Source organism: Primulina eburnea, chromosome 8 (genome assembly GCF_022965805.1).
Source record: "Primulina eburnea isolate SZY01 chromosome 8, ASM2296580v1, whole genome shotgun sequence".
NCBI classification, from domain to species: domain Eukaryota; kingdom Viridiplantae; phylum Streptophyta; class Magnoliopsida; order Lamiales; family Gesneriaceae; genus Primulina; species Primulina eburnea.
In genome coordinates this window covers 4,373,645-4,398,764 of record NC_133108.1, presented here as the reverse complement: position 1 = coordinate 4,398,764, position 25,120 = coordinate 4,373,645, and the positions used below count along the sequence as shown (strand labels likewise).

Genomic DNA, 25,120 nt, shown 5'->3' with positions numbered 1-25,120 from the left:
CGTTAGATAAATGTCAATATACAATTTATTTAAAATAATTAAGAATGTTTTCGAAAACTTTTATAACGCAATACCATAAGTTTTTTTTTGTTGATCAGTGATATGTGTACAACCAATAGAAACTTGCCAACGGTATTGATTATATAGTAAGTCTCTTGTGAAACGACCTCACGAATTTTTATCTGTGAAAACGGTCAACCCTACCGATATTCACAATAAAATGTAATACAATTAACATAAAAAATAATATTTTTTCAAGGATGACCCGAATAAGAGACTCGTCTTACAAAATAAGACACGTGATACCGTCTCAGATAAGTTTTTGCTTTGATTGTAAAAAGTTAAAAGAAGTATCGACTCATTAATTACGAATGTGATGGAAAATGATACATCGATTGTTGATGGAGATTTTTTTTCCTCATATTAGGTTTTTGCCACGGTACGTACTCAGAAACTGAATGGAGGAAACAAAAGAAATCAAATGTTGAGGCACAATCATTGTAATCGTGCATTTTTTTTGTCATTTGTCGCAATTTTCTTCCTTTACGCCAGCCCATTTGTCCAATCGACTCCTTGCTTTATCCACCTGAATATTCCAAAATATGATATTATATATAATGGTGTATTTTATAATAATATAAAGAATAATTATATTAATAAATAACGTCATAGAAAAATATTAATGAATAATTCACAAATTATCCCTTAGTTTTTAAATTTGTTTGACTTCGTCATCCTTAAATTTTTGAGTAATTTAATGTTTACCTGCCATTGGACAGAAAATATTTGTTTCTGTGAAATAAACATGAAATCAATTTATCACTTTTCAAAATTGATTAAGAGTTGGTTCTAAGAAATCACTAAAAAAACTCTTATGAAAATGAAAAAATAAAAATCATGTAAAATTAATTTACTCTAAGGAAAAAAAAAAATTAATTAAGCAATCTATATTTTCAAGAAAAGATTATATATAGATAGGGTATCAAATATATTTTTATTTTATGGTAAAAAATAATATAATTACTAATAGATTATTTCATATTAATAGAAATTATGATAAATCGTATTTTTATAAATTAGCAAAATAAAGAACGAGTACCTCTTTATTCCAGTCGGTGCGAATGGTGACCCATATTAAGATTATGGTCTGCATGGCTGTCCCTCCCATCATGCCCAACCATACCCCCTGGCACATAAATCAATCCTTACCATTCCTATCACCCAACTAAATAAGAACCTACCATACCCCACAATCCAATGAATAATGGGAGAATTTTTGAAGTATAGAATTTGCCCTTTGTAGCAACGTACGTACCTTGGCACCGAGGTTGAATTTGAAGCCAAGAACAGCGCCCACTGGAATACCAACTATGTAGTAACAACCAATGTTCACGTAAGCAACAAATGCTTGCCATCCACATCCAACAGCAACACCTTTATAAGTAACTCATGTATTATTGTAAGCATATACATACAATAATACATATGTGTGTGTGTGTGTGTGTGTGTGTGTGTCACTCGCAGCGTCTGCAGGCCTATATCGATCATACCAGATAAAACGGGTTGAACCCCATTAAGCAGAATGGCTCCAGCTAAAAATGGTGCAAGATCTGAGACAGCATCAGAAACAACTTGGCCAGAGGTGAAGGCGTAACTGAGCTGATGACGGAACACGAGGGAGACGATGCCGAACATGAATGCAATAATTAAAGAGGTTAAGGTCACCACCAACACACTAAATGCAGCCGATTTCGGGTGCCCCGCTCCAAGCTCATTGCTAACCCTAACACTATTTATTCAAATCAAAGCAACAACAGAATATAAGTTACATTTATATTTTTAAAAAATTTACTTATGTTCTGGACGTGACAATAGTAGAAATCAAAGTACATGCTTAATTAACTCAACGCTCAAGGTGCAAAAATAACTGGTCATATATGTTTGTTTACTTACGATTTTGATATTTTGAATTGACGCATTTCTATTTTAGCAATGTATCTTTCAATTTTCGATAATTTTAATTTTTTTTCTCGTGATTCCTGATATGCCACTGCATGCATCGATTACAATTTCTCCTATCAATAATGCACTTTAATTAGATTTAGAATAATTAAATAGCCACTGAAAGAAACAAAAACTTATACTAACCTCGCTGCAGCGTTGAACCCCACAGACACCATAAACACCCATCCGAGGATAGTCACACTGCATGCATGTAAAGTGAAATCATGTAAACTGCATTTTTAATTAGGTTTCCATCAAGGAAAGGGTCGATGAGATTGTACGCACTTCTTGTCTTGTAAACAGTTATATTACAATAAATTGATTCTCATCGTATATCAATTAAAGTTTGTTTCGACAGAGAAACGAACCTTAAACAATTAGGAAAAAAGATTCAAATTTACGATAGTTTAACTCAGATTAAGAAAATTCAGGAGTTCTCATGGAGGTCTTTGTGCTTGTTGGTTCACTATGCTTTGTGCTTGCAAGAGCAAGAGGGATGTTTCTATGATATAATCTCTATTTTATTACAAAGCATGAGGATGAGGGGCTACTAAGAAGAAAGAAAACTCCATTGATACAGAAGTTCTTCGTTGTAGGAGTCAGGAGAAAGAACAGATAATATCATCTGTATATCACAAATCTGAAAAATGAATGGATGTCATTTAATTGCAGAAAGGCATTATTGTTTGCAGCTTGAGCTCCCTTCACCATTGGAAGAAATCAGATGCCAAGGAGAAAAACAGAATTCAGAGTTACGAGACCTAGCGCTCTGATACCATATTATAAGGAAAAGGAGAAAACTCCATCGACGCAGAAGAAGTTCTTCGTTGTAGGAGAAAGAACAGAGAATATGTTTTGTATATTACCAATCATAAAATGAATCAATGTCATTTAATTACAGAAAGGCTGGCTTTGACCTTATATATTGTGCAAATAAAAGAAATCCTCCTAGCAAAATATCTGACTAGATTGATCGTTTTTTGTATGACCTATTGCACCAATTTCTACCCATCCCTTATTTGATACTTAGATTAAACTTCATAGACTTATTAATATTCTTACTTCATAAATGGGAAAAATTCGTTTCATGGATTTTTCGGATATAAAAACTTTTATGATGAAAGAAAACCGAGAAATGAAGAGTTGGGTTTGTTGTTTGGTTACCAGACAGACAAAGAGTCGAGTGTCACTTCGGGATCAGGCAGCAAACCAGCAATCAACATTATAATCTGATAATACCAAGCCTCCAAGCACAGCATAACAGCAGATGCAACCGACAGTTTAAAGAACCCCCACAGCCCGGAAAACGCCAACATACTGAACCCGGTCCACGTCTCCTTACACCGGTCTGATACCAAAATGTAAATAAACTGCCCCACAACTATAATCCACCATGACAGACTAAGTACAAAACCAGCACCCAAAAGACCCCAATTAAACACATACAACACGAGCCACGTCAAGAAAAGGTGCACAACCAATGCTCCTGCCGAGATATAAGCGCTCGGGTTCACTATGCTCTGTGCTTGCAAGAATTTTTGGATGGGGAAATTTGCAGCGTATGCAAATACTTGAGGTATTAGGCCATACACAAATAGTGCGGCTGCTGATGCGACTGTCTTTGATTCCCCGAGGAAGATCAAGATTTGCTTGGAAAATATGTAGATGGTCAGTAGGGGGATGCCTGTGAGCGTGAGGAGGATTGTTGATCTTTGCATATATATTCCGAGCATTTCATGTTTGTTCGCTCCGTATGCTTGCCCACACAAGGTTTCTACCGCACTTCCCATTCCGAGCTACTCATATAGAGGAGATTCAAAGGAAAAAATTGAGCAAGTACACAACACATGCATACCTATTGATGAATTGCATTTTTTTTCTAATTTTAGTGAAAAACGAGTGCTGACATGCGATTTACAGAACAATATCATCATTTTTCGGTATCACGTATATATTTATTTTCGGTGTAATGTCGTCGATCAAATGAAAAAAACTAAAATTGAAAAAAAAAAATCGCAAACTAGTGGCATAAAATCGTAAATTAACTGAGAGACAAATCTTAATGCCCTATTACTAATATAAATATATTTTTACAAAAATCAAATAATATTGCAAAAATCATTTCATGAAAAATATTTATGACTATTTATCATATACAATTACTATTTTTATGATAGTAAATTACACGTCAAGTCCAAAAATAAATTAAGATAAAGAAAAATGTGAAATATGGCCATTTTTTAGGATTTTTAAATAATCTAAGGTTATATGATAAAAAAATTAAGTAAACAAGGCTATTTTAAAAAATAAAAGTTTAAATGGGTCATTACAACTAATTTATGTGTGTTTACACATAATCCGAGACATGGATTTGATCCTCGCGAGTTCAGGTTCGAGGATTCCTCAAATCCGAAAGAAACAAAGATGAAGATTGATATGAGAATGATAATACAATTCAAAGTCGAAGATGAGAACGACAAATCTATCAAATAATGTTGTCATCCCCGTATGATGACACGAGTACAATATGTATTTATGAGGGACCTTAAATTAAAGTCGGTACACTCTATTAACCAAACAAGTGGGCCGAGTGTAAATTTATATTTTTATTCCAAAAAAGTCGCACACAATAATAATATATAAATAACGCCTTAAAAAAATAACATATAAAAAACAGCTCATGATTCAATAGTCAATTAAACTTAAAATACTAGTTAGAGATTGAGACAAAAAAAAAATTTAACACTTTATAAAATTTGAAACTAGATTCGGGCATGCTTTTATGTTTTTTCAGACATAATTAGTACACCTTTCTTTCCAGGTTCATATTAGTTGATTGCTTTTTTTAAACTTAGTGATGTAAGATTTGTTATAATTAATACTCGAATCTTATACTTAGCATCAAATTTGAGATTTCGTTGTCAGATATGTTACAAGCAGTATATGATCGGCCCTGTTAGTTGATCTAAAAGTAATATATAGCATATAATTTTTTTTAAATTTAATCCCTTATTAAGGTAACAATATTACAAATTATTGTAAAAAAATTTAAATATAAATTTCAAAATAAAAATGTATTGCATTTTTACAAAAGATATCAAGTGTCAACTCAACAATCAACAATTTGGTAGGAAAAAGGTGAGACGACAAAGAACAAATCTTTTTGAAATTTTACTGGTGTATCACGTGCTCTCCCAAATGGTTTTCTCTTTTTAAAAAGCAAGAAAAAAAAAACGGGAAATTTGGGTTCAGTGCCCAGCCGCCATTTTTTTTTTGTGTTCAGTCCCTAGGAACTTTTTTAGTACCATATTTCCACATGAAGTGTACCACATTTCCACATGAAGTATATCACATTTTATATGACATAGTACCACAATTTTGTGAGTAGAGAGTGAAGCCAAAGAAATTTTTTAATTGGAAATTTTTCAAAAACTTCCCCAAAAAAAAAAGGCAACCTGATTCGATCAAATTCAGCCTGCTTGTTTTGTAGAGATTAATCATTAGTTATAATATATATGTATATATTTGCGCAAACTCATTTTCAGTAGCTACCCGAACATATGGATCTACTGTGTATAAAAATCAGAGATAACCTTGGGTACGGTCGGGTTTGTCATCTCCATTCTCGTTCTCGAATTTTATCTCAACGAAAAACTGTTGTCTCTTAGAACATAAACATGAAATTTAGAGTCTAATTTATTGGTTCGAAGTATTTACCATGACTCCATACGTCAAAAGCTGGATGCCACTGTTTCCCAAAGTAGAAGCAGCGAGTTCCAGATTACCGAGATGCCCGCAAAATATCTGGGAAGACACGGAAACAATATTATTCAGCAGATAAACTACGATCGCAGGACCTGCAAGCCTGAATAGATAGCGGAGCTCGAGTGCTGTGGCTTTCTGGAGGCGGCGGCGCCGTGACAAGGATGTATCCGAAAGGATGCCCTCGAGCTCCGAGCTAACCTCCGCATCCTGTATTTGGGATTTCAACAAAGATTCGTTCACTCCTTGATCTAGAGACGACGATGAATCCATTTTTGGTCGATTTAAAATTATCTTAAAATGTGCGCTGAGTGATAAAAATGTGTGATTCAGAAGTGTCGCTGAGTATGAGAGTTATTGGAGGATTGTTTGACTCGAAAGAGAATTTCGTCAAGGTGGATGTGTTGTAGATGATAACCAAATACTTGGGGAAAATGATTTTTTTAGTCTATTTATTTGTTTGGTTGAATAAGTTTCCAGAAATTTAGTTTGGGTGTGATAAATTTTAATTTTATGTTATTTTGGTTTAGTCGATGAATTGATATCTGACAAGTCAATAATTTATAATTTTACGATGTTATATCAATGTTTTTTCGATGTCATGTTATCATTTGACCAAATTAGTTTAAAATTAAAGTTAATTTACAAAAATTCAATTTTTGAAATTTAATAGACCAAAACGTAGAGTTGAGCAAATTAATGAACTAAAAACTATTTTACTAAATTTATTTTAATTAATGAAAACCTAAAATTGAACAAAATAACGAAATAATAAATATTTTACCAAATTTATTCAACCATATCGTGGCGTGCGGATGTTGGACCCTATTTAGGAAATGATTTGGCTCCCTCTAAGCCACTGGATCTCCGGTCGCTGTATTATTATTCTCAATATAGCTAGCATCAAATTAACCAATAAGTCAATTTTGTGAGATAAATATTTTATTTAAGTTATCAGCATAAATATACTTTTTTATCGTAAATATGAATAACATTGATTCATCTTACGAATAAATATCTATGAGATATTTATGATAAAAAATAATATTTTTATTGATCCATCTCCTCTCTACGAGTCTACGTCTTTAAGCTAAGTTTTATTTCTGATTCACATGATATTTTTACTATTTCAATTCATCATCGAGAGGCTTTTTGCACTTTAATTTAATATTCATTTTTGTTCAAGTATTTGTTGATTTATGATTTATTTATAAGAAAGTTGTATGTTGATTAATCTCACAATTTAATTTGATATATAATTTTCTACTGTTAACCATGAATTTAGTTATTCGTAATTGTCGTGAATGATTAATACGTGAGTAACATAGATTAGATGTGTTGTGCTATCATAATATATTTAATCTAAATAAATCGATGAAACTCGATCTATCAATTGCATTTATCTCGATTGTTAGATTTTAGGATTAACTGTTTTCATAAAAAAAATGCTATTTTTAATTAATATGGAACGCTATCGTGCTCAGTTAGTTATTAATATTTTTTTACTGGAAGCTTGGTTTGGTCAGTTAAATTAAGAAAATACAAAAATTTAACGGCTATCCATATAATTCTAAGATTAATTATTTGTAATTGTATGAATAAATAATATGTTAACCGATGAACACTGACACAATTGAATAGTAAAAATCCCCTTGAATCAAAGTTTATTAATTTAATTCTCATTTAGATTTATTATTTTTTATTGCTTTCTAGTTTTAATATTTTATTTTGTTCTTGTATATCCAATCAAACTCCGTATTATTTTTTTCCTCGAAAGAAATCATCTTATGTTCCTTGTGGATTCGACCCTACTCAGCATTACACCTATTTTACTTAGAGATTATGAATTTAAGTTTGGTTGTTAAACGACAGTACACCAATGACTCTGATATCACTTGCAGTGTCATGACAATCACATATTTATATACAATGGCATATATTATCCACTTTGGATTTAAGCACTCGTGAGTTTGTTTTTGAACTTTATCCGAAAGTATATTACTAATAAAAAAATCATTTTATCTTATTAGCACACGATCTTACTCTTGATCTTCTAATATAAGATTTGGTTGCATGCAGAACAAATCATGGGTATAAGGAATTGTATGAAGATTTTATTCAATTCTTATCCCATTATCTTCTCTCCATCATACAATAATAAATAAATAAATAAATTGGACAAGAATGTGTGACTCGAGCTGGACATCAAGGAATAAACAAATCGATACTTCAAAAACACATAGAATTCTTCCATCGAATGGTTAAGTCGCTTGCTAAAGTTTGCTAATATTTTATTTTAATCACGCTAAATTAAGTTTTCATATATTTAGGTAATTGCTTCTTTTAATTTTAATGTATTTTATTAATTTTAATGCAGCAAAAAATCTCAAAATTTCTTTTACACGTGTCTAATTTTAGAACCTATAATGAGATTCTAAATTTTTTCTTCTTTTTTTTTAAAAAAAAGTCTCATTCATATTTTTTAGAAAAAGAAAAGAATTAATCATCTAGTCAAAATTTATGGAGTAAACAGACCCAAATTAAACCCAAATAATGGAATTATCTTCCACTCCACACTGTGAAAACATGTCATTTTGGCGGGTTAACCCGTAACAAGCAGCAATTCGTCGTTAGGCGGAGCGGAGCTGAGTTGGTCGAGCTTTCATTTTGGTTGGTGGCAAAATTACTTGAATTGTCTATTTTGTACGATGAGACAAACGTATCGATTTTGTGTTGAGTTTAGTGGGTGGCGATCAATCCGTCCCGAACCGACACTTATTTTGGCGGTTAGAAATAATATCGACTCAATTTATCTATTTTACGGGACATAATAGATGGGTCGATGGACCTAACTCGTTTTGAAAGTTCAATCATCTAAGATAGAGAAATTGAATTTTGAAAATATTTCAAAAGATATATTAATGTTTTATTTTCTTTGTAAAATGGTAAGAAAAAATTTAATTATAATAACCAAATCAAGTAAGTATTGTTTTATAATTAATTTTCAATATTATGTAAATTGTCATACCTGCTCTGTTTATTAAAATAATAAAAAAATAGGTAACGTGAGAGAATCAATATTTGTTGATTTTATAGTAAATTAATTGTCCAGTCGACAAGTTATATGTCACATCGTTGACGTCACGTCTTTAATGAATTATGAAGGAGACATATATTATATTTTAATACATCAAACTAATTAAATAATTGATATTTATATTTATATTTTCCATATTAAGTAAAATATAGATATTAAAAAAAACAAAATATATATAATATAAATAGACTCGGAGCTCATTAATAGGAAGTTGATATCTTGTCCCATAATAAATTATATTCAGCCCATGACTCAAGCCAGAGGTTATAAATTTAGTGAAAATGACCCAAACTGCGAGCGGGCCAACATCCATGAATTTAATGGCTCACCCATGCGTGTGGACCTTCTCAGCCCTAGCTAGCTCATCACTTCTACGATTATTGATGGATGCACCAGAAACGTATGATCTGAAAATTCACCCGGCTGAGTCCCTTCCTCTCGACATAAATCCAATTAAAATGCAAGTGTTCGAGTTAGTAGAGCAAGTGATGTTTATTAATGGTCAGAACTTCGATTCTTAATATCAACATCTTCTCGGGTGAGTTAGAGCTTGCTCAATGTGATTTATCTGACTAGCGCGGTTTGCAAGCTACATCTTGGATCGCCAACTTTCTCTCTTCGTGGCAAGAAAGTCCAGTTCGAGTACTTAGTGGAACGAGTGTCACACAGGATTAAGGGCTGGTGCGACAACTTTTTTTCTGTTGGTGCCAAAGAAACCCTAATTAAATCGATGCTACAATTAATGCCTACCAAAGCAATGTCATGATTTCGTCTTACTACGACAACATGTGCTTCTATTGAAAGGGAGTGCGCAAATTTCTGGTGGAGGTTGAAAATGAGAGACGGGAAATGCACTAGAAAACAAGTGACTTCCTTTGTGAAGCCAAATGCTTAATTAGTAGGAATGGGATTCGGGAAAAATGAGAGTTTTTAACAAGAGTGGATCTCATGTGAGACCGTCTCACGGATATTAATCTGTGAGAGGGTCAATCTTACCTATATTCACAATAAAAAGTAATACTCTTAGCATAACAAGTAATACATTTTCATGGATAATCCAAATAAGAGATCCGTCTCACAAATGCGACCCGTGAGACCGTCTCACACAAGTTTTTGCCTTTTAACAAAGCACCACTGGATGAACATGTGTGGCGATTAATTCGGAACCCAAATTCCTTAATTGTGACTGTCCTTAATAATATCCAGTTATTCTTTCTTTCTTTTTTTCATATTCTCAATTTCCATTGCTTTTGAATTTTGATAATATCCAGGCTCTTTCTTCTGCATACGTACCTATTGGAGCTGTTCTTATGAGCCCTGAATTTTACGATGTCATATATTCTCAGAGCAACAAGCTTGGTTGGTGGTGACATTTAAACTTTTAATCTGATATGATTTTCATCATAAATCCTATGTACCGACTACCGAGTTGCTCAAAAATTTGTTTTGTTCAAGGTTCTTTCTCCCATGGATTCACCTATTCTGGACACCCTGTATCCTGTGCTGTTGCTTTGGAGGCACTTAAGATCTACAAGTATGTTGTCATTTTTATTTCCTTTACAATTGATCATTATCTTGATCGAAAGATTGATAGACTTCTCTGCTACAATCAATGTAAGGAGTGAACTTGCACAAAGAAAGAATCTCAGAAAACAGAACATTTATTACGGGATCAAATTTGATTTACTGAGAATATAAGCATGCTGGAAATACTCGTCTTGGAAAAGTGAAGCTGACGATTTTGGGTTCTATGATTGGTTTCAGGCGTTAAGCAAATCATGTAATTAGTGAACAATCGTCGAATTTAGGGCATTGCAGTAAATATGTAAAACTGTGGTTATAGGGAAGTTTAAGTCACAGAGTTGAAGGTCGAAACCCACTTTTGATCGACTCTAGAGCACTCGTGTGCGTGTACAATATTTATTAATTAATTTAAAATATATTCAAATAAAGATAATATTATAGTTGTAAAAATTAACGAAAGATCATCATTTGAATTGATTATATTTATATGAACGTCATATAATAATTTTAAAAATTATTAAAGACCTAAACAAAAAAAAAACAAAATATAATATTTACATCATTTTAAAGATAAAAAATATGATTTATTTTTCTCTCTATTAGGAAGATTATTTATATATCTAAATATAGATGAGACGTTGATAAGTTAAGTTCGCATTTTGGTAACCCAAAAAAGGATGTATAAATCATTATTACCACTTAAGATGCAACTATTAGATAGATGATTTTGATTTGGGAGGGATACGAAGAGTGGGTCTCACGTGAGACCGTCGCACGGATCTTAATATATGAGACGGGTCAACCCTACCCATATTCACAATAAAAAATAATACTTTTAGCATAAAAAGTAGTGACTTTTTCGTGGATGATCCAAATAAGAGATCCGTCTCACAAATAAGACCCGTGAGACCGTCTCACACAAGTTTTTGACGGATACGAAAATCTATTATAATTATTATTGAAAATATTAACTTGAATATATTAAATTTAAAATTTAAGTAGTCAATTTATGTTTGACTGATCGGATCAATAAACACATCATTTTAAAATGTTGGTTGAATTATGGTTTTAAGAACCGTTTGATCTGCCATTTTTAAAAAATTAAAATATCTATTAGTTATTAAACATTAAAATTCCAATTAATTGTTCTATTAGATTTATGAGAGTGTATTATGTACGTATACAAAGATTTATATAAGTAACCAAGTTAAGTGTGATTTTATTTATAATATTTGCAAAATTAAACTAGTAGCGTTCAAAAGATAACATAAAATTGAAGTAGAAAATTATTTTATGAAACAAATAACATTTTGTAGATGGGGAAAAAATTAAAAAGAAATAAATATTTTTTTGAAAAAAATTAAATTTAGTAATTGTCATAGAACATATTTAATAATATATATATATATATATAATTAAGTTTTCATAATGATAAGTAATAATAGGTTCGATTTTTTTAGTCATGTAAATAGTCAGTTTCATCAAATATTTGAGAATTTTCGTTATGAACTTATTATTACTTATCATTATGAAAACTTAATTAAAAAAAAATTAATTATTAAATTATGTAAGTCAATAAAATTTTATGGCTTTCCTATGTCTAGGGTAATGATTTCATTAAAATAAATCATAACTTTAAATTTAAAACTCGTGATATTTTAAGATTAGAAGTAATAAAATAAAGAGAAATAATAAAATATAAATGAAATAAAGTTTATAATTTAAAAAACACAACTTTAATGACTTATTTAAGCTATATAAGTAAACTTTTTACAGACGCCAATATCAAAAAACTTAAAAAATAAAGAAGATTAAAAAACGAACGGGCTGGCCCAGCCCTGCTAGATATGGGCCAACCCAAGCTAAAGGAGCGTTAAATTAAATTTTCTTACCCAAAAAAAAAAAGGAATTAATTCTGCAGTTTGAGTAGTCTTTTCACTTGTTTTTTCCTTGAAAGTGTAATCGTCTGTGGCTGCACAGAGAACGAAACATGTCCAGTCCCTCGCACTGCCCAGAATCTGTAAAGCAGCAACAGATCAATGAATCCGGCGAGGATCCTCTCTCACTAAACCTAACTCGAGAAACCCCTAATCAACCCGACCCACCATCAAATCCCGACGGTGAAGAGGGGGAAGGAGAAGAACAAGAACAAGAGCAAGAGCAAGAACCGGAAGAACAAGAAGAAGAGGGGGAAGAACAAGAAACCCCCCAAAACCCATTACTTCAAATGGGTATGAATCTCGATGTCGTCCCGCCTATTGTTGACCCCCACGAGTCAGTTTCTGGTGTCACTCTCGCGTCACCCTCCGACAACCCAAACCCTCGGCGAGGACCGAACAAGCGAAAGAAGGCTAAGCCCAACCTGAGAAAACAGCGGTCCATCCTGAGAAAGTTAGAATCTTTGAAGGTAAACTTTAATCCCATTCCCTTCATACCCGTAAAGATTCTTGATTTTTCCAAGCATGAGAAGCTTTTGAAGAAGCTTGGCCTGTGGGATTTCGTTCACATTGATTTCGATAGGAATATAAGGGTGGACTTGATTGGGCAGTTGGTTGTTAGTTATGATCCCAAATTGCAGTGTGGTTACGTGGATGGTCACCGCATTTCTTTCATCAGGGGTGACTTTGCTCGTGCGTTCAAGCTGCCTTCAAAAAAGAAAGCCAATGTGGGTGGGGTGGAAGCTGCGGTGTTGGATGTTGAGGATGTGTCGGACGATTCAATAGGGTTCATTCTGGAGTTTGTATCGGATTGGGTTCTTTTGCACGAAGACGCGTGGATAACACCGAACCCGGTTATGAAGTGGTTAAGTTTGATAAAGGGTGGACAACCTGAGAAGGTGGACTGGGCTGGATTGTTTAGGTTCATGGTGGAGAATGAGTTGAAGCAGGGGGGTCAGTTGGGGGATTGCTACTATGCATCTCATTTGCAGTACTTGTTGAAGTTTCAGCGTGAGACGGTGTTCACAAGGCAGGATGATCTGGTGGCTGAAAAGGTGGAGGTGGAGGTGGAAGCAGAAACCAAGGGAGAAGAAAAAGAAATCAATGAGGAGAATGTGATTGCCGGTAGTTCAATATTGGATGATCAGGGTGAGAAAAGTTATGTTGTCGAGGCGCCGAGCATTGAACTCACCCTTGGACAAGATGGTGGGAAGGAAGTAATCATGCAAGATCTTGAGATGACTGATGTTGAAATGACAGATGTTGAGAAATGCAAGGGTGATGGTGATGGTGATGGTGATGGTGATGATGATAATGATGAAGATGATGTTGATGACGAAGATCGGGAGGAGGTGGGCAAGGAGCAAGGACAGTGGCTTTTACGTGGGGAGAACAATCTGGGAGAGCATTTCTTACAACCTTGCAGCGTGGAAGATGGTGAAGGCTTTGAAAACCTTGAGGATGAAGATGGTCAAGGCTTTGACAACCTTGAGGATGGCAAAGAAGATGACGTAGAGGAGACAGAAGGGGATGGCGATGGTCAAGACTTTGACAACCTTGAGGATGGCAAAGAAGATGACGTAGAGGAGACAGAAGGGGATGGCGGTGATCATGGATTTGATGTTTTTCCTGCTGTTAATGATCTTGATGGTGAAGGGCTCACGGGTAATTTTCTTCAAGCCATGGAAGCAAACCAGGCTGCCTTTAATTCACAGGAGCGGCTTCATGGCCCTTCTTCGGTGGATACTACTAGGGATGATATGCGGTGCATGGATCCTAGCCCATCTTTCTTTGACCCCTCGGGTAAAAGGGTTATTGAACATGACACTGATATGGGCCACGATTCACTCGATGATAGCAACAAGAGATCGAGGATCAATGAATCCTGGAACCATAAACCTATAGATTTTCATACCTGTATGGAAGAAATTCAGCAACTGGTGGGAAAAACTAGGATGTTGTATGAAGAGAGGGAACAAGCACTGGAACAGGTAAATATGAATCAACAGATCTTGCTCAATGAGTTGCAGAAACGGGATGCCCTGATGGAACATTTGCACAAGAGTAGAATGGAAGAGATGCAAAAGAAAGACGGGCTGATTTATCGCCTGGAGCGTGAATTATATCTAGCGGAGAGTGTCATCGACGGTTACCGCAAGGCTTTGAAAGAAACCCGTAAGACATTTGCAGAGTACAGGCAGAGCGTTCAACTTACTGAAGAGCCGACATACAAGGATGCTGGACCTGGGGGTCTTATGTTGAGCACAACCGAAATAGAGAAGATACGCCAGAAGCAGGAGGAGTATAATACGAACTGTTTACTTGTGGAACAAAAGTTCAAGGAGGCAGAAGAGCAACGTATGCATGAGTTTAATGCATACGTCGATAAAATCAATATTCTTGATAAGAAGTTGACAGATGTAGAGGCGGCTGCTAAAGAACTCATTCAATCCTATGGAACTCGAAATGTTCAACCAACTGAAGACAAAGTAGATGAAGTTTCAACGCCGCCTCATCCGATTGAATGATTTCTAAGCTGAAACATTTCCTTTTGTCCTGTACAATTTGCTAAGATGCACTTTTGCTTTGGTGTGAAAATGCTCCGGAATTTGGTCTGCTATTATTGTTTGCCTGCTCCTCCTTGTTGATAGCTTACCTATCTTAGTATCTCTAACGGTAATATCAGTCAGATAAGCTGACTGATGTAAAATGGTTTATATCTAGATTCATGTTGTTCATCTTATTGTTGTGCAACTTGTAGGCCATTTGCGCCTTTCATTTTGCTGCGTTAGTACCTTGTATCATGAATGGTATTCATTGTTTATCAGCCTTCTAACAGGCTCGTGGGGAATGATATTGAAGAAAATCAAAATATTTGGGTTTTTTAAATTTGGATTAAAAGTTTGGGATCATTTTTGTTTCCCCCCAATACATGAATATAAATGTCTCATTGTAATAATGTATTATTTTTTTATATATATATAGTAAAGATGAATGAATATTCACGGAGAATTCTTTATTTCATTTCTTAAAGAATACAAAGACATGCATGCACCAGTGCAGGCGAAAAAATACTGAAAAGGTACAGTAGACCGACACTGATCAGCAAGAAAAACACACTATCAATATAGCAAACCAAGACTGGCAAACAAAGATTAATAAATAAATAAACAACACTCATCCAAATTAAATTTAAAAAAAAAAAAAAAGATAACGATAAAGGGAAAAAAAAGTGGAATTTCCCCGAACCCAGATAAAAAGAACGAAAATAAATTAAATTAAGCCTTCTCATTGAGTAATTTCACCTCTCATGGATATCCTTTTTCCAGCACAACTAACATTTTGCAAGCAAGCTGAGTTACATATGATGATGATCCTGCATGATCAATGATTGTCATTAGTGAAAATCTTGAATATGAATAGACGTACAAAATTAAAAACATTATCTCATTTTTAACTGTATATGTGGCGCTGACACACGTAATCTAGTATCAACATTCACAATTGTTAGTTGTCTCACATCAGTTGGATAAAATTCCTAGAACTTATATATATGAGCTTGAACAATCCCCTCTATGCGTTGTCTTTCATTCGAATTAATTTAATTATGTGAAATTTAAAAAATAAAAATAAAAAGAAACATAAGCATAAACATACCTTAAAACTTCCATCAGTTAACTAGTTGCTCAATATTCTCAGAAGCACGGTTAGTATCAGCGGTCCCCAGTGGTGATTTCGGCAGTGGCACGTTAGAGTTGTCCATGTTCTTTATATTTTGTTCACAATATATTATCCTCAGCCTCTCAATTTCTCTTTTTAACGCTTCTTGATGGGCTATATATTCAAAATCAATACAAAGGAATTAGAAAGGCTATATATATAACCACGCATGCCTAATTTTTTTTATACGGATATATGAAGAATTTACTCAACAATTAAACATCTCGCACGCAAGCAATTGGATTCGAACCGAACCAAGACCACCAGGGTCTTGGAACCATGCATATCAGATTCTATAACCAGGGGTGAAGCCACAGTACTTTTCACCCAGGCTTTAGCCCGGTGGTCCAAAAAATTTTAAAAAAATTTATATTTTTTATTAATTTTGGATAAATTTGATATTAGCACGGGTAGATAAATTTAAATTATTAAAAGATTTTAGAGTTTAAAATTCTAGTCCGAGTAGAATCGGATTCTTGACTCCGCCAGTGTACTATAATTCAGAGCTCGTAACAATGATTTTGTTTCGATAATTATTATCTTGCAAAATTTATTGCTTAAAGTTTTTGACAATCGTATATGTGTTTTTGTGTTATAGGGATGGTCAATAGAGGATCGATGGGAGCGCGTCGTTGCATCACATGAAAAAATTATATAAATTTCTATAGCTGATACACACATACATATACACACACATACCTACCTATAAAATATCTATAATGAGTAGTTAAATACATAAGCTCCACCATTTCACCAATTTTATATGTATGTATGTAAGTTTTTTTTAAAAAAAAATGACAGATATATACCTTCTTTAAAAACTTGATCTTGGGCTAAAGCTGCAATTCTTTGCTTGAGAACACTGTTGTCAACATTGAGTACCAGGCGCTGGTGGTCCAGAAAAGCTACCCTCGGGGACAACACTGAAACTTCAGCCTTCACATGAGTTTCATAAAATTAATTATATGATTGATTTTAAATAATATATGTAAATCATGGATTATTATACGAAACTTAAAGTAAAAAATAGATGTTAACATACTTGAAGCGAAGTAACACTGCGTTCTAGCTCGGATACGTACTGTAGTTTCCTGACTCTTGACCTTTGAGCAGATTGCCGATTGGCAAGAATTCTGATGATGATGATGATGATAAAGAATTAAGCAATGATTTTGATTTCGAGTTGCTTTTGTATTTTTCATGCAAATTGGTATGTGAAATTTAATTAATTATGCAAGAGCTAACTAGCTAGCATGATCATGATGATTACCTCTTAATCCTTTTTGGATCAAAAATTTTCTCATTTGAATTATCTGGAGTATGCTCGGCGTTGAGCTCGTCGGATTTGCATGAGCTTTGCACTTCCTCGGGTTCACTCTTAGGCTTCAGATGACAGTACGACGAACCTAGTTTCTGCACATCGTCATCCATGCTGTTATGATCAGACGGAGATGGAGACGAAGGGTTCGAGCACGACATCGTGGGCCCCGCCTCGTCGGTGAACATGGACATGAACTGCTCATCGTCGAATCTTTCGAACTCGTCACAACCCATATCATCATTCGTGTTGATCAGAATGCTCCCATTTGGTACTATTGATGATTGCCTCCAGCATTCTTCGACTATCGGCGGATCAAGAAACGCGACGGAGTCGCTGGCAGACCTCCGGTGTGATCCGCGACGAACCGATGAGTAGTTGAGAAACTCATCGATATTCCACGATGGGTTTGACGTGAGATTGTTTATTGATAAGTTGTGATCATTTGACATGCTTTGCGGTGAAAATTGAGGCCAATTCTGTGTCATGCTCGGCACTTTTGGAGGCAACTGCGCCATGTTCGCTAGAACTAGGTAAACACATACGGTATTGATATCAAGTATATATAATCTAGCATAATATGAACCAAACCATTGGAAAGTTCACACAACAGGGTAATAACATATTATAACACACACACACTCGAAAATTAATGACACAATATATGCTAGAATAAAAGTATTAATTTTTTATGATAAGAATATTACTTTTTATTTGAATATCGATATGGTTGACTCGTCTCACGGATAAAGATTCGTGATACCGTCTCACAAAAACCTACTCGACACCAAAATTTAAACTTAAAATTTTCACTTTTGGTCTAATTATAATCTATATCAACATTTCCTAATTATGAAGTTATAATATTCATAATTTTTTTTTACCACTGCAAGTTCATGTATAGATACATGGAATGCATAAAATATAACATATTTCAGTTGATAATAAAGGGAATGGAATTAATATTATGTGAAGGTGGGGTCACATGGGTAGATTAGGACAGCTGGGAACAGATAATACGGAAGTTGAGACCCAACCATATTTACTGGAAAAGTAGTCAGAAACCACGTGCATGCCTCTGTGTATTCCAACCTTAAATAAACAATTTCGTATATCCTCTAAGCCAAAACTATATTGAGATGGTCTCACGAGTCGTATTTATGAGACGGATCTCTTATTTGGGTCACCCATAAAAATGTGAATATGGATAGGATTGATCTGTCTCACAGATTATGATCCGTGAAACGGTCTCACATGAGACCCACTCTATCCTCTATTATATGCATTATATATATATATATATATATATATATATATATATATATATATATATATATATATATATATATATATTTATATTGGATGAATTATATATAGTGAAAATAGCATGTTTTATTTTATTTTCTAAAAAAAAAGACATATTTTATATTTTTATTACCTAAAATAGTGGAATTTGAAAATACGAATTTTATGAGCAAAACCTAATTAATAACAGTGCTTCGTATTTATGAAGAAAGACTGCTACAAGGTACATGCACTTCTTTAGTGTATTTGCACTCAGCATTCCCATGCTTTGATCCAACACCATGTGCTCTCTTCTGGAGGAACTTGTACCTAAACTAATAAAAACACCTCTTTAGAAAAAAAACATGAAGTTTATATTTTTATTATTAGATACTTTTCACAAAATATTTTCAAAAAAAAAAGTTATAATCTCATCCCCGGATACTTATATGTATCATATATGAAAAATTCCAATTTTGATCATAAATGTTAGTTTTTTCACATGTTTGATCAGCTCTGTATGGTCAAAATTGAGTTTTAGTCATGTATTTTTTTAATTTTTAAATTTTTTCCGATGAAAACTGATGAGACATTGTACATGTCAACAAGGTTGTGCCATGTGGAAATGATTGAAACTATATACATATAAAAAGGAGAAAATAGCAGTTTATGACTAAAATTTTTACTACATTATTGCTATTAGACAATAATCGCAAAAAAGATAAATATATTTGACAAAATTGTAAATTTCCGTGCATACACACATATATATATACACACACACAGCAAGTAACGTGATCATTGATATCTTTTTTTCCATGACCACCAAAGTGATGCTTTGCAGTGCACTAAAGTTTGTTCCCACAAGAGGGCATGCCATGTGATCCATCTTCCAATATTTCAATCACTTTTTCCATTTGTAGCTAACTAGCAAACCGAACCAACAAATTTTTAAATCACTTATATGTATAAACATATGTAATCAAAGTGGGCATATTATATGATATTTAAAAGAACTTTTATTGATTGTCTCACTGGAAAACTTAAACTATCAAATTTTGATATATTTAAACAATGAACATTTCAACTAAAAGCATAATGTACACATAAAAAATTTATGATGTCCAAAAAAAAATGTCCAAATGGAATTCATGAACATAAAGTGTGTAGTTCTGTTCAAGCACATTCGACGCGTAATCAAATATCAACCAAGATCATGCATGTGTAGTAGCATCGGAGTAAAAAAAATTCAAATAGTTATGGTATGAACATGTATATAGACGGTCGATGCGTCGATGCCATGTTCCAAGGCTTGAGCTATGAGGGGAAGAAACAGAAAAAGAGAGTCGGGGGATTATAGCAGGGAAGATGAGGATGGATGAAAGGTGATAATGCGTCCTCATGTGAACATTGCCCCCCAAATGGTATCCACATGTAGGGCATCTCTTATTCTATGCTGTTTCCTCTATTTCAATGCAACTTCTTGAAATTGGACTTTTGATCATTTATTTATCTTTACTAATCGTGATTTATAATTTGAAGCCACTTGTGGAATAATATATATCCTTATTTTATATAATGATAAGATCACGTTCTCCAAAGAGTTAGAGTTAAAAATCGTTATGTTATCTTTATATATTGATTTATCATATTTACATCATACATCATCCTCTCCCGACTTGCAAAACAGTGTCTTATAAGTCATAAGTTACGTTTGTCAAGGGGATCCATGATACCCCGAAAGAACAATACAAATGGGATGCCAATGTTTAGGAAAATAGAAGAACAATGCCCACCAAACCGAGGGAACCAAATAATGCTTCAACCATTATGATCATGTATATATTCACACCAATTCCCAATTCCGGTACGAAGCTCATACCACCACTTATTATAATATTTTCAAGTAACGAGTTATATTTCATGGAAGTATAAATTACTTGGTGATATGTTGTTATTTCAGGTGGCGACTAACCTCGGTCGGCTCTTCCTATCATACCCCTCAGTTGAACCAAATCTCCTATGGTCGTCAAGGCGTCCATTCCCTAAGACTCCCCGAAAGGAAATGGAATTGATGTCGCATACCTGCTTCCAATTGTGTTATAATAATTTATCTAATGCTTTTGGATGAATGAAAAGTATATATTTTATGAATTACAAACAAGAGTCATTTACCTCTCTATTACATAAGAAAACAAGCGACGATAGCATCAAAGTACTCAAAAAAGATGATGAAACATCATCTAAAACAATACCAATGTTGCAGTCACAATCAAGATATCAAGGGGCATTTAATCCATCAGGAGTCATAGCTAAAGATCTTTATCAGGCTTCTTGACTGATTGTGAGAGAACAATTTTCATCTGCAGTATCTCAGTCATAATTTACTTGGGTTCTACATAACCTACACTCATAAAACCAATTTTCAGAATCCAAAGTCAAGTGAATACCCTATCAATTAAGGGTTATGTCAAATAAGACTTACCTTAACAAAAAAACGAGTAAATACAAAGAGATGAAGGATAGTATACCAAGTTTAGAGAAAGATTCCAGTGGTGAACCCATTCAACGAGTTCTTCTTCTGGCTCTACGTTTGCAAAATAGTCGAAAGGTCACAAAAAAAACAACAAAACCCAGCTGGAGCCAGACCAAAGCCTTCAAACCTGGAATTGTATCTTACTGATCACCATCATAAAATTATTTAAATGCAACTTGATACCACTCAAACATGTACCTCTAAGTTTATGTGTCGACTCCTCCGTATTAATCCCAGGTTTACTTTTTCTTGAATTACCAAATGAGTCGTAATCTCTTGTTTGGTAAACAATATTTCCACCCATGACGCAGGTGTTGGGACAGATTACAGTTCCATCATATTCATCACTCCCATCACAACAATCTAAAATAAGAGGAAAAAATAAATTGTAAACCTTATACTTCAAAGACATAAATTTAAATTGATTATTCACAAGACAAACAATACTAATTAACGTTCATCAGATTGCTATAAAAAAATTCTATGACTTGTAGGGAAAAATGAGGGCTAGGACAAATATTGTACTTCTTTGCATGGTCACTTACTGATGTGACACTCTCAATCAAAGAGGAGTGCTTGGGCATGGAAATTGGGGATGAGAATTATGCAATATAAGAAAAAGCACTACTAGGTAGTTCATGTCAAAGACACCTCGCACCCAAGTATGATGTAATCCAAATGCATATAGAATATCGACTGACAAATCTTTGACTAAATAAAGACAAAACTGTAAATCCATCAAAGTTATTCATGAATGGTTTGCATTAAATTGCAAGTATTATGCATCTAATAACTTATCTTGTCGCTTGGCTTTTTGGTTTTTTACACTTCAAGGACTTGTATTGTCGCTTACCTGATGTTATATTCAGAAAACTTTTAACTCAAACTACCACTCACCACAAATATCATCATTCACACGAGATGAAAATAAGAATCTTGGAGTACTTCCTGCATTTCTGCAGTAGAATTTACCAGCTGGGCATGCAGAAGTTCCTGCATATCCAAAATGAAAGGCCAAAAGAGCTAATCAGTGGATGACTTTCTCAAGGGCATTCAAATCAAAATCACACAGCTTGCGAAAACATAAAGAGTATGATACTGAGGTTCATAAAGCAACTACCACCTTCCAAAAAGTCATGCACGTAGATATTCCGTGCACCCTTTTCTTCTTTTGTTAATATGTCCGAGCACAAATACTTGGTATTAATCAAGTGAAAATTTATGCTCAAGAGTTCCAACCCTCGCATTTGATGACCAAAAATTATTTTAGACTAAAACAATAATCAGTGAAGTGTTGCTATATTAAGATTATTAGAGTGAGCCCAATGCAACAAAACTTTATATGGTTTGGAAGGCTCAAAAGTGCTTACACACAATCATTTGTTTTTTTCCACTAAGAATCCACTAAATAATCTTTAAACAATACACTGAAGCAATATAAGAATATGCTATCAATTGTCAAAATCACTTGGAACCATATGACTGGACAACTAAGATAAACTGAGACTCTAATCTTTTAAGCCGTTAACAAAGATTATCCTATACGACCAGTCAACCAGTCAGAAAATTTTGGATTCACGCATGACTCGATGATTGTTCACTTTTATTTAAGTACCTCAAAATGCAAAGTGAGTGAAAACCCAAAGTAACCTCAAAAAACAGATTTTTGAAGTCCAAAGAGTCCACATTGTTTTTGCTTATGAAGAGATGAGGCAATTACACATCGAGCTTGACTGATTAAACTCTCAGTAGTCTCAATATTTGACAAACTTGCATATTCATAGGCAATTTTTTCAATGGTCAGATTTCAAAACTTGAAAATACGGCAGCGACTGTCCTGAAAATCCCCAAAAGGTATCACGGGTTAGTTGCCTTGTTTTATCTTTATTGCGGAAATTAGAGTCTAGGATCACTAGCCTCCACCGCAATCCTTCTAAAAGCCTGTAATTTCAACTTTGATTCAGCATAAACAATTTGGCCCTCAGCCATGTCCAAAAGATAACCTGGAAGTCACATCATCTCTATTACCTTAAAAGGAAACTTCCAGTAGGCATAATCAACCGGATACCCTTGATGTCAATGCCTTCAATACCAGAGCATAATCCTATCTAAAAAGACTAAAACACGAAACGTACTCACTTCTAAGTTTTTGTCATCATCCCAAAACCTACAGACAATAATGATTGTAACAAGGCCATTTCAATGTTATATAATTAAAAAGGGTATACTCATGGACATTTTAAATGCTTTCGCTGTATAAAAGTATCATGTGATATATTCTTACAAAATTAAGAAAAAAATTTAGTTTATGAAAAGCATGTGAATTTTTTTAATATGAAGAAAATAATCTATATGCCCAGAAATGAATGGACCCATTTGCTTGGTGGCTAGTTTTATATGATATGTACTGTATACAAGTTCCATACAGACCAACTTATTAATACATCATAATTGCGATATCTATACTGATATATTGGTCTATAGTATATTGCAAGAGGCGGTTTATGGACGTTTTTCCTTTGCTTAAGTAACTCCTCTTTCCTTTTAAATCCTCATTCTATTTAATATTCTAAGAGAAGAGACGCTAGTAGACTATAAGCTTACATTTTTCCCTTTGATCGTCAAATTCTGTTTCTTTTGCGTAAGTGAATTAATGTTATCAACGAATTCCTCCGCCAATTAGTTCGTAGCTCACTAAATTTTGGCACTTGTGTCACCTGCTAGTAAGAAATGGAAACCCACTATCCCAACAAACAAACAAAATTTGGAAAAAAAAAACAGGAATTAAACTTTTCAGGGGAAAGGAGTAACCAGGTTCATCGGTTCCATCTAAGCAATCGCAGAAGTTGTCATTGAGACGTTCTCTGGAAAAGGATTTGGACCCATCTTTACATCTGATGAAATCTCCATGGTAGTACTTTTCATCTGCAATCGCAAACACCAATGCTGCAATTTAAGCAAAAACCGCATATCTGTCTTGTAAGTGTGCCTTTAGAGGGAGACAACAAAAGGAGAGAAAAATTTACCTAAGGGATGGATCCCATGCGAAGAAGACGAGGAACAAGGGACTTGAATGCAGAGAGAAAAAAGGAACAGACAAACAGCAAAAGCTGCCATATGGGTTAGCTTCGCTGATTTTACTGAATCCACGACTGCATCAGCAGAAACCCGTGGAAAAAAATTCACGAGAGGCAGCCCCAACTGCTAATCGTATGCCGGAGAAGAGAGCAGCGGGTGGACCCTTTGGAGTTGTGTGCGCCACCAGTCGAGTTGAAATCAGAATTTTAAAATTAATAATTTAGATGTATTTATTTTTCTAAAATTAAGTGAAAATGCCACCAATCACATTTATAATTTTGTTCACATAAATTCTTATGACATCATATTACATGTTAATTTTATAAAAATATATTTCTAATCCGACCTATTTCATAAAAAAATTATTACCTTAAATATAGAATTGATTGATCTTTCTTACGAAAATAAATTTGTGATATCGTCTCATAAGATACCTACTTAATTTTTTTTCTTTTGAGGTGAGTCGATTTTGTTCTATATCTCAAATTTAATGTATGATCTCATCAACTCATCTTCTAAACATGTGTAATTTATTTTCTATCTGAATCTAAATATAAAAAATAAGTCTGTTAAACAAAAGTAGATGTCTCGGTGCTTTCTCTATTAAAGTATTATTAACAAGTTGGACTTTCGAAAAAATCTCATCCTCACAAATAAGATAAATACTATTATTTAGTTGTTTTCTTAAAAATAGTTTGCATATTTTCACACCTCCGGTTGAAACCAATTTTTTTTTTTAACCAAACTCTCATAATTTACAAAAATATTTTAATATTTATGTATTATCCAATTAGAGAACATCCGGATACTAAGTAGATATCCGAGTAATCGACTAATACTCGATAGTTCAAAGAAAGAAC

General features: G+C 33.8%; 4 protein-coding genes across 16 annotated transcripts; 1 reads left to right on the top strand and 3 right to left on the bottom strand.

Moving 5' to 3' along the window:
• Window positions 1-237: 237 nt before the first annotated feature.
• Window positions 238-6,191, bottom strand: LOC140838569 (protein DETOXIFICATION 40-like). Its single transcript, XM_073204983.1, has 7 exons — window positions 5,722-6,191; window positions 3,169-3,800; window positions 2,149-2,205; window positions 1,551-1,789; window positions 1,316-1,434; window positions 1,100-1,186; window positions 238-586 (listed from the first exon to the last, which is right to left on the bottom strand). Exons 1-7 carry the CDS (start codon window positions 6,037-6,039, stop codon window positions 521-523), a joined length of 1,518 nt encoding a protein of 505 aa, XP_073061084.1. The 5' UTR covers window positions 6,040-6,191; the 3' UTR covers window positions 238-520.
• Window positions 6,192-12,311: 6,120 nt separating this feature from the next.
• On the top strand, window positions 12,312-15,148 carry LOC140838567 (uncharacterized). Its single transcript, XM_073204980.1, has one exon. It carries the CDS (start codon window positions 12,378-12,380, stop codon window positions 14,850-14,852), a length of 2,475 nt encoding a protein of 824 aa, XP_073061081.1. The 5' UTR covers window positions 12,312-12,377; the 3' UTR covers window positions 14,853-15,148.
• A 175-nt stretch (window positions 15,149-15,323) lies between these two features.
• Window positions 15,324-17,998, bottom strand: LOC140838568 (basic leucine zipper 34). Of its 2 annotated transcripts, none has more exons than XM_073204982.1 (5): window positions 17,315-17,998; window positions 17,087-17,177; window positions 16,854-16,980; window positions 15,978-16,158; window positions 15,324-15,700 (listed from the first exon to the last, which is right to left on the bottom strand). In XM_073204982.1, exons 1-4 carry the CDS (start codon window positions 17,878-17,880, stop codon window positions 15,995-15,997), a joined length of 948 nt encoding a protein of 315 aa, XP_073061083.1. In that variant the 5' UTR covers window positions 17,881-17,998; the 3' UTR covers window positions 15,324-15,700; window positions 15,978-15,994. The 2 variants fall into 2 exon arrangements, with proteins under 2 accessions (XP_073061083.1, XP_073061082.1); XM_073204981.1 differs by having other exon boundaries at window positions 15,982-16,158.
• Window positions 17,999-20,469: 2,471 nt separating this feature from the next.
• On the bottom strand, window positions 20,470-24,469 carry LOC140838565 (glucosidase 2 subunit beta). 12 transcript variants are annotated; one of them, XR_012119617.1, is made up of 7 exons: window positions 24,209-24,469; window positions 23,994-24,107; window positions 22,080-22,175; window positions 21,381-21,545; window positions 21,178-21,233; window positions 20,902-21,009; window positions 20,623-20,731 (listed from the first exon to the last, which is right to left on the bottom strand). XR_012119617.1 is itself a non-coding variant. In XM_073204970.1 (6 exons), exons 1-6 carry the CDS (start codon window positions 24,297-24,299, stop codon window positions 20,606-20,608), a joined length of 651 nt encoding a protein of 216 aa, XP_073061071.1. In that variant the 5' UTR covers window positions 24,300-24,469; the 3' UTR covers window positions 20,487-20,605. The 12 variants fall into 12 exon arrangements, 9 of the variants coding, with proteins under 9 accessions (XP_073061074.1, XP_073061071.1, XP_073061072.1 ...); XR_012119616.1 differs by having other exon boundaries at window positions 20,639-20,731; window positions 20,822-21,009; XR_012119618.1 differs by having other exon boundaries at window positions 20,651-20,734.
• Between the last annotated feature and the right edge of the window lie 651 nt (window positions 24,470-25,120).

What these genes read in the sequence shown, in the direction of transcription:
- LOC140838569 (XM_073204983.1), bottom strand. Translation starts at nt 6,039, where the DNA reads ATGGATTCATCGTCGTCTCTAGATCAAGGAGTGAACGAATCTTTGTTG. An exon ending in TTTTGACGTATGGAGTCATG is followed by an intron (nt 3,801 to 5,721) that starts GTAAATACTTCG and finishes CTATATGAGTAG; the next exon opens with CTCGGAATGGGAAGTGCGGT. An exon ending in GGTTCAACCCGTTTTATCTG is followed by an intron (nt 1,435 to 1,550) that starts GTATGATCGATA and finishes TTACTTATAAAG; the next exon opens with GTGTTGCTGTTGGATGTGGA.
- LOC140838567 (XM_073204980.1), top strand. Translation starts at nt 12,378, where the DNA reads ATGTCCAGTCCCTCGCACTGCCCAGAATCTGTAAAGCAGCAACAGATC.
- LOC140838568 (XM_073204982.1), bottom strand. Translation starts at nt 17,880, where the DNA reads ATGGCGCAGTTGCCTCCAAAAGTGCCGAGCATGACACAGAATTGGCCT. An exon ending in GCAGTGTTACTTCGCTTCAA is followed by an intron (nt 16,981 to 17,086) that starts GTATGTTAACAT and finishes ACTCATGTGAAG; the next exon opens with GCTGAAGTTTCAGTGTTGTC. An exon ending in AGATCAAGTTTTTAAAGAAG is followed by an intron (nt 16,159 to 16,853) that starts GTATATATCTGT and finishes TTGAATATATAG; the next exon opens with CCCATCAAGAAGCGTTAAAA.
- LOC140838565 (XM_073204970.1), bottom strand. Translation starts at nt 24,299, where the DNA reads ATGGCAGCTTTTGCTGTTTGTCTGTTCCTTTTTTCTCTCTGCATTCAA. An exon ending in GTCGACACATAAACTTAGAG is followed by an intron (nt 21,234 to 21,380) that starts GTACATGTTTGA and finishes TTGCAAACGTAG; the next exon opens with AGCCAGAAGAAGAACTCGTT. An exon ending in GGAATCTTTCTCTAAACTTG is followed by an intron (nt 20,735 to 21,177) that starts GTATACTATCCT and finishes CACAATTGGAAG; the next exon opens with CAGGTATGCGACATCAATTC.